Raw genomic sequence first — 8,546 nt, 5'->3', positions numbered from 1 at the left:
GTGTCTCTCACAATCTTACACCCATTTGTGAGAAAATCAACGGAACTGTTAAGTAAAGTAACCTGCTGGTGGAGCATAAAAGACGGCTATGTGTATTCCAGGACTACGAGAAAGGCTGAATTTCACAAATGGCCTCGGAACTGAACTAACCACCAGCAGAAACAGCATCCTTTGGTCTCCCTGGAATTCTGCACCCCAAATTTATTTTGGGGCAGAAAAAACTTCAAGGATTCCAAGAGAAATGTTGCCATGGGAAGGAAAGGGGTTGGGTCTTTGCTTCATGTCAACAGATACTGCAGAGGGAAGGTAATGCCATGAGCAGGGAGGAGAATAGCTTTTATTTCCTTTGAGGGTGGCAGGAAGCCAAACAGAGAGAAAGAGAGAGATACGGAAACCGACTGCTCAATATTCCTTTATTTTAGAAAATAATAACAGTGATAATACAAAAATAATTAACTGTGCAAAAAGAGAGTCAACTTACACTGCAAAGCCAGGTGTGTTTAAAACAGCACACTCAGAACAAAGCACTTAAAACATCAGGATGCAGCGTGTTGGGAAAGAGGCCCAGAAAGGTTTCGTTAAGGCAGGGAAGGCCTCTCGCCCCCTGCAACCTCCTACATGCACCAACTGCAACCAAGCTGCTTTGACGGGTGAACCAAGTTGCCTTGAATCATCGGCCTCCTCTCTCCAGAGAACAAAATGGCTGAAGTTGACTTGAGGAAGGGAGATGGGGAGGAGGGGAGGAGGAGGGACGGATGCAAAGGGCACGGAGCCCAGCGAGGGCCGTTGCCTTTTGCTGGGAATAAGAAAAAAGAGGAGCTGGTGTTCCTGCCACCTCAAGTCTCTCAAAGCTCCAGGGTTTAAGAGAAGCACATTCCATTTTTTAAAAGGCAACATTTTAGACTCCAGGTTGGAGCAAATGGTTGGAGGGTAAAACTGGAGATTAAGGCGGGGGCTTCAAATCAGAGAGCAGCTCCCAGACACCCCACCAGAGGCCCAGACAGGTCAGGGAAGGGGAGGGGGAAGGTCAGCGTGGTAAGGAATAAACAGTCCAGCTGCGCCAAATATCATCGCCACACGCCGCCGCCTCCTCTGCTGGTGCGAGGGTTCAAGGCAGGCGTGCTGGAGGGCTTCTTCCCAGCTTTGGCGGCGGCCTGGGGTCTCTCGCGCCCAAACCCCGAAGCACCCACGCGGCGTGCAGAGGCCATCTGAAGAAGGAAGAGGGGGTGAATGACAGTGGCTTTCGACAGACACCCGTTCCTCGATATCGACAGACCAAAACCTCCTATAAGATTTCAGCTTTCTGCTCCCTGGTTCGTTAACCTGCCTCCCCACCCCTTCTCCGCCGTTCCTGAAAATTAAAGAGCAACTCCTACCTCAGAATTTCTCCCGCCCCTTCCGAAAGAGTGGCGCACGTACCTCTTTCCTCATGGCGTCAATCAGCTTGGGGTTGGGGTTCCGGCGCGCTTGCAGATTTGCATCGCCTTTGGCATCTGTCCTGAAGCAAAAACACCCCCACCAAAAGGAGAGAAAAAAGGGAAGAAGATGGGAATTCTGCTTCAGAACAAAACTGAGGCACCCTGCCCCTGCCGCCCACCAAAATCCTGTACAAAATCCTGCAGTAACAGCAGCAAGAATATTATTGGCCCAAAAATGGAAGCAAGAAGAACTACCAACATTAGAAGAATGGAGGATGAAATTGATGGACTACGCAGAATTAGATAAGCTAACAAGAAGGATCCGAGACCGGCGGGACCAGAGGTTTGCCGAAGACTGGACTAAATTTACTGAGTATCTGAAAAGTATTTGTGATGATCAGATTACGTTTGTAGGACTACAAGAAGTTCTGCGAGGAGTAATTTAAGAAATATTGTAAAAATGGAAAGGGAGAAATGATTTGTTAGAAAAGGTAAAGGCAATATTAAGTTAAGAATTGCAGGAGAAATAATCAAGACGGAAGGCTATCAGAGATGCTGAAGGAAATCCAAACAAGGACATATGTATAATAGTTACAGATAGGTAGCCGTGTTGGTCTGCCATAGTCAAAATAAAAAAATTCCTTCCAGTAGCACCTTAAAGACCAACTAAGTTAGTTCTTGGTATGAGCTTTCGTGTGCATGCACACTTCTTCAGATACAGATATGTGTATCTGAAGAAGTGTGCATGCACACGAAAGCTCATACCAAGAACTAACTTAGTTGGTCTTTAAGGTGCAACTGGAAGGAATATGTATAATAATTTGTGTGGTATGTCTTAAAAAAAATTGTATGCTAAAAATTAATAAAAAATATTATAAAAACAAAAACAAAATCCTGTACAATGAAATTCAGGCCCCTTCTATAAAAAACCAGGAAACCCTAAAGCCTGTCTCTTTCCTCTGCCCCGCACCGCAGAGGGCAACATTTTTTGAGGAGCCCTGTCCAAGCCCTGCCAAACCCCCCCCCCCCCCAAAAAAAAGAGGTTGTGCCTGGACTCAGGAAAATACACCCCCCCCCCCCACACACACACACACCTCAGCCTTACCCATTCTGGCCTATCTCGCGCAAGTATTTATACAGGTCCTCTGGAGAAGGCACAGCCCTGCCTTTGGCCTGGTGGTGCCTCAGCAGGCGTGAAACTTCAGCAACCTGCTTTGGGGACAGGATCCCCCCCTCGTGGGCTGCGGAGGAAAAAGGGAGGAAAAGATCAGGGAATGGGCCCACAGAATTCATACTAGAGGGATATCCACTGCCAGTCATGGGATGGCCAGACACCAGGGTTTTGCCTTGGGTGTAAAGAAGAAGAGTTTGGATTTGATATCCCGCTTTATCACTACCCTAAGGAGTCTCAAAGCGGCTAACAATCTCTTTTTCCCTTCCTCCCCCACAACAAACACTCTGTGAGGTGAGTGGGGCTGAGAGACTTCAGAGAAGTGTGACTAGCCCAAGGTCACCAGCAGCTGCACATGGAGGAGCGGGGAATCGAACCTGGTTCACCAGATTACGAGTCCACTGCTCTTAACCACTACACCACACTGGGGCAGGGCTGCTTCCGGGTGCAAGCAGCCTGGCCTGGCCTGCCTACCTTTGAGCAAAGGTACTTTGGTTTTGTGGACGGCAGTACTGCTGGGCTGCTGGATGTGAATGGTGCTGGCAGACGCCTGGGCCGGATCCCACAGGGCTGTGGACCGTTCGTGGTAGGACAGCGACGTGCCTGGAAAGGAGGTCGGGAAGATTTTGAGCACTGGTTCTTTATTTACTTGCACCCAGGTCTTCGGCCAAAGAGGCAGTCCCCACCCGCAGGCTTACAGTCTAAAAAAGCAAAGCAAAGGCCCGCAACGCGCAAGGTAAAGGCAGCAGGGAGGGAAGAGGACAATCAAAATGGAAAGTCAGCCACTGGTTTCTAAACACTTGTTGCAATTATGACTGGTTGGCACAGCTTAGGGGCAGGAGGTGCCTCTGGCAAAGCTGGTGAAATGAGCCCCCTGAGTGCTATCTCCCCCCACGGCAGCAACCGGATGCAAGAGGGAGAGACCCACAGAATGCAGGAAGGTGGAAAGCTGTCTTGTTCAGAGTTGGTCTCTCTAGATCAGTACTGTCTCTGCTGACTGGCAGAAGCTCTCCAAGGGTATTGGTCTCAGAGTAAGGGTCGAGAAAGATCGCTAGCAGCAGTCCGGTGCTCTGCAAACCTTGAACGCCCTTCCAGCCACTGCCTTGAACATGCCAGCGACCATCACCCATATGCACCACCCACAGGTGTTAGGATATAGTTCCGTTCCACCTTAAAAGGGAACAGGCAGGACTGCTGTGTGTCACATGCCTGTTTACTTCCAGCACTTGCTGGGAACTTCCGTTTTGTATATTGCTTTTGCTTCCTGCTGTTTTGCTGGAGACGAAGGGAAGCAGACATGTTTTCCTCTGTTCCTGAACTATGCTGAATAAAATGCTGTACATTATACTTCCATATTTCTCTGTCCGCCTCTTCTGCTGTGAGAAGATTTACGCACTCTGCTGATAGAGCGTGCACGGGTCTCTAAACGTATCTGAGGCTCGTGTCGCTGATTGATGCTGTTCCAAGGGAGACCGGCTGCCGGCCGGTGGATAGCGCTAGCTGGGGGCCTGCCTGATGCCCCCATCTTCCCAGCAGTATCCCAATAACAGGTGGGCGCAGCAAGGGGATGGGGAGCGAGCGAGGGGCAGCCAGGAGCCACAAGAGGACCGCAGAGCTCCCTTGTGCAGAAGGAGAAGGGGCCTGGGGCCTGCTCTTACCAAACTGCGTCTGGTTCGCGGCAGGTGGTGGGCTGTCGGTGGAGACCCTTTCCTGCTTCTGCGCAGCAGTTTCATATGCAGAGCGGTCCAAAATCTGGAGAGGAGACAGAAGTTAGGTGTGCATCCTTCCCTCCTTCCTACACACCCATCTCCTCCTTGGCCAAAGGAATCAACAAGGAAGCGGTCAAGCCTCTGCAATTACTCTCCTAAGACGTTTATGCTACAGAAATAATTAACAGTCAAGAATTCACTGTGGATAAGAACTGAAAATTTAAATAACATAAAGTAAACCTAAGTGTCTTTAAGCAACCTGATTAAAAACAAAATCTTTATTTAACACCACCATGATGCACTTAAAACTGAGAGTCACTTAAAACTGAATTATGTCCCATCTTACCATGAGTCAAAGGGTGCTTTTCTGTGTAAAAAAGAGCCACTATCAGGATTCTGAAGTTAAGTACAGTCGTACCTTGGTTTTCGAACAGCTTAGTTCTCAAACATTTTGCCTCCAGAACGTCGCAAACCCGGAAGTGAGTGTTCCGGTTTGTGAACTATTTTTGGAAGCCGAACGTCCGATGCGGCTTCCACAGCTTCCAATTGGCTGCAGGAGCTTCCTGCAGCCTATCAAAAATCATGCTTTGGTTTCTGAACGTTTTGGAAGTCGAATGGGCTACCAGAACGGGTTCCGTTCAACTTCTAAGGTACAACTGTATTATAAAAGGATGCAAGCCACACGTTACATACCCTCCAACATTCCTCAGATGACAATAGGGCATCTCTCTCTCTTTCACACACACACACACACACACACACACACACACACACACACACAGACTCTCCTCGACCCCCCATTTTTATGTCCCCTCCTGTCCCCACAGAGCATTTCCTATCAGAAGAAGGGTGAAGGCCACTACACCAAAATGATGCATTTCAAGTTGAGAAAGCTTGATCTGAAATCAGCCCAGCCTGCGAGGAAGGACTCCCATCATCGCAGTTCCCTCCCACCCCTACAGACTGAAAAGAGAAAGAGCAGAGATTAGGATCACGGCGACACACACCAAACGTAAGTAGTAATTCAAGTCGGGCTGAGGCACTTGAGCCCCACCCTCCAAACTGCTCTGCTGGAGGGTCTCTCCCTCATGGCCTGCTGCCTCAGTCATGGTCTCATCTGTGTCATCTGTGAACGGGTGCTCCGCCAGGTTATCAGGGTGGAAAGGCAGGCCTGAAGCAGGCGAGAGAGAGACAGAAACAGAGAAATATGGGAGGCCCGGGTTTAAATATCTGCTCAGTTGCAAAAGCCCACTGTAGGCAAATCACTTGCCGCTTTCAGTCCCCTTGCATTTTACCTTTCTTTTTTTAAAACGACCCATTTCCAGGTAAAATTCACACATGCATGTCAGGGATTCTTCAACTGTGATCCCTGCACTGCAGGGCTTGGACTAGGATGACAATTTCTATCTTTTTATGCCTTTATGAAGGGCAGCCATGCAGATAAAATATTTCCAAAGCATGAATGCAAGTCAAATAACAAAGAAGAGAAATCGACGGGCCTGACACTTCGGCCAATATATATTTTCAAAAAACCTGCAGTTGTTCCACAATGACATTAACAAAAGTCCTCACAATGGGTGGTATTAAATGATGCTACGTTTTTCTCGCGAGCAGATCCATTGAAATTAATATTAATAATAATAATAACTTTTAATTTATACCCCCCCTCCCCAGCCAAGACCGGGCTCAGGGCGGCTAACAACCAATAATAAAAACCAGTTCATTGAAATGCAATTTAAAAGATTAAGATACAACATTAAAACAATTAGGGAGCAATCTCATCATAGGAGGAGAAAGGGAAAAAGAAAAAGGGGGAGGGAATCAAACTGATTCTGAGCCAAAGGCCAGGCGGAACAACTCTGTCTTACAGGCCCTGCGGAAAGAGATTAGATCCCGCAGGGCCCTGGTCTCAAGAGACAGAGCATTCCACCAGGCCGGAGCCAGTGTTGAGAAGGCCCTGGCTCTGGTTGAGGCTAATCAAACTTCCTTAGGGCCCAGGACCTCTAGGGTGTTGCCATTTATGGACCTTAAGGTCCTCCGTGGGGCATACCAGGAGAGGCGATCCTGTAGGTACGAGGGTCCTAGGCCGTGAAGCGCTTTAAAAGTAAAAACCAGCACCTTAAATCTGACCCTGTACTCCACCGGGAGCCAATGCAGCTGAAAAAGCACTGGGTGAATATGCTCCCATGGCAGGGACCCCGTGAGGAGCCTCGCTGCAGCGTTCTGCACTCGCTGGAGTTTCTGGGACAGCTTCAAGGGCAGCCCCGCGTAGAGCGAATTGCAGTAGTCAAGCCTGGAGGTGACCTTCGCGTGGACTTATTACTGGACTTGACCCAACGCACACCTGCTAAAGAGCTGTCCACCTGCGGTTCCAGCTGCTGGAAGCCCGGCTGGCTGAGGAGGCTGTAGTTGAAAACGTGGCTGAACTCCGAGGAGAGACGCCCCATGTCTGGGAGCAAGGGGAGCAGATGGCGGTAAGCATCCTGCAGGGATTTCTCGGGGGCATCTGGCGGGCCCCGTGAAGAGCTGCGCTGGGCGGCAGGCTGGAGGGGGACCGCCTGCGCCCACGCCGGCCCCTCGCAGTCCCCCGCCCCTTGGCTGCTCCCAAGAGATTCCGCCTTCTGGGTCTTCGTCAGAGATTCGGAGGGCTGCGGAAGCTCCAGGTTGGAGGAGGCGTCCTATGGAAGCAGGGCAAGGGGTTAAAAGACAGCGAGCTCCGAAGGCAGCACTGGTCAGTCCCCTCCCCCTCAATAAAGCACCCTGCAGCTAAAAGGAAAGTAGTCGTTCTTCACGCACTGTAAACTGAGCAGCAACATCAATCTCTTCTTAACGAAGAATTGAACAACAAATCTACAGGGTTCTTAAAGTAAAGGTAAAGGGACCCCTGACCATTACGTCCAGTCATGGCCGACTCTGGGGTTGCGGTGCTCATCTTGCTTTATTGGCCGAGGGAGCCGGCGTACAGCTTCCGGGTCATGTGGCCAGCATGACTAAGCAGCTTCTGGCAAACCAGAGCAGCGCACGGAAACGTCGTTTACCTTCCCACCGGAGTGGTACCTATTTATCTACTTGCTCTGGTGTGCTTTCGAACTGCTAGGTTGGCAGGAGCAGGGACCGAGCAACGGGAGCTCACCCCGTCGCGGGGATTTGAACCGCCAACCTTCTGATCGGCAAGTCCTAGGCTCTGTGGTTTAACCCACAGCGCCGCCCGCGTCTAAGAATAGGGTTCTTAGAGCCTGGTGAATTGTACAAAGGATCTGCTCAAAGGCAAGGGAGCTCTGGAAATTTTGCAACCTTGATCTTGCTGTGATTCACCAGTATTCGAATCCCCACTTAAGCCATGAAGCACACTGGATGCCTGGATCAGTCGCTGCCCCCTCAGCCTAACCTACCTCACAGCATTATTGCCAGGATAAAATGGGGGGGGGGGGGAGAGCCCTGCACACGACCTTGAGCTCCCCGGAGGAAAAAGTGGCATTAAAATGCAATAAATAAACTAACTAGGTTGTGGGATATTGAACGCCAAGAACTAACAGTAGCAGCAGAGAAAACATGCTCCCCTCTTTATTTCCAACTTTCTTGGGCACATGAAACTAACCACAATTACCTTGAATTTCTGCTTAACCCTCAAGAAAGAAGGGCGTTTTCGCTGGCCAGGTTTAATTCAAATCCATCCATCCTCCTCTGGGGAAGGTTCTCAGGCAGGGTGGAAGGAGAAAGAACTTGCCCAGGTGAAGACCACCTGGTGGAAACCCTCACACATAGGGTTCTTCATTGCAAACTGTATGCTGATCTCCGCCACCAATTTCTAGATCAACTCTGCATCCCCAAATGGAAACCAGAGTCGGAGGTCATACATTTTCTCTTACTTGGGAATGATCAGGAGCTCACCAAGTTAGTGGCTAAATATCTCTATTCGGTTTTTTGTCGTCGAAATACACCGCAGACGTCTGATCTCCCTGGAGACCAAGAGATGTGACAATAGACTGCTTGGCCTCCTTTCCTTTAGCAAATGTTTTGTGCCACTGGGGAAGTTGTAATTCCGCATTTATTTGTTTTGGATGCTGTATGTGGTGCCAATAAAGGTTTTACGATACGAATAAATAAACTAACCAGGATAGTGTTGTGAAGCTGCTACTGCAGGTGAGGCTTCGGAGGGTGGGGGAAACTGGCCTCAGGTCACTCAGTGAGTTCCAAGCCCAAGAGTCAAACCAGGAATCCTCAGCTCCTTTTCCCAGCTTTGCCTTC

The 8,546-nt window shown here is 49.6% G+C and overlaps 1 protein-coding gene across 2 annotated transcripts in view; it reads right to left on the bottom strand.

Moving 5' to 3' along the window:
* Positions 1-399: 399 nt before the first annotated feature.
* The window catches only part of CNTROB (centrobin, centriole duplication and spindle assembly protein), a 35,648-nt gene continuing 27,501 nt past the window's right edge, over positions 400-8,546 (bottom strand). For both annotated transcript variants that reach the window (XM_083472541.1, XM_083472542.1), the window contains exons 14-20: positions 6,643-6,976; positions 5,306-5,469; positions 4,248-4,341; positions 3,064-3,192; positions 2,524-2,659; positions 1,420-1,498; positions 400-1,208 (exon numbers count right to left, since the gene is read on the bottom strand). In XM_083472541.1, coding sequence (XP_083328667.1) covers positions 1,068-1,208; positions 1,420-1,498; positions 2,524-2,659; positions 3,064-3,192; positions 4,248-4,341; positions 5,306-5,469; positions 6,643-6,976 — 1,077 coding nt within the window. In that variant the 3' untranslated portion in view covers positions 400-1,067. The remainder of the gene's footprint in view (positions 1,209-1,419; positions 1,499-2,523; positions 2,660-3,063; positions 3,193-4,247; positions 4,342-5,305; positions 5,470-6,642; positions 6,977-8,546) is intronic.

The sequence above is a fragment of the Podarcis liolepis genome, assembly GCF_965112155.1.
Source record: "Podarcis liolepis genome assembly, chromosome: 13".
Lineage (NCBI taxonomy): Eukaryota > Metazoa > Chordata > Lepidosauria > Squamata > Lacertidae > Podarcis > Podarcis liolepis.
Note: the sequence above shows the minus strand (reverse complement) of the source record. Positions and strands in the feature narration are given on the sequence as shown.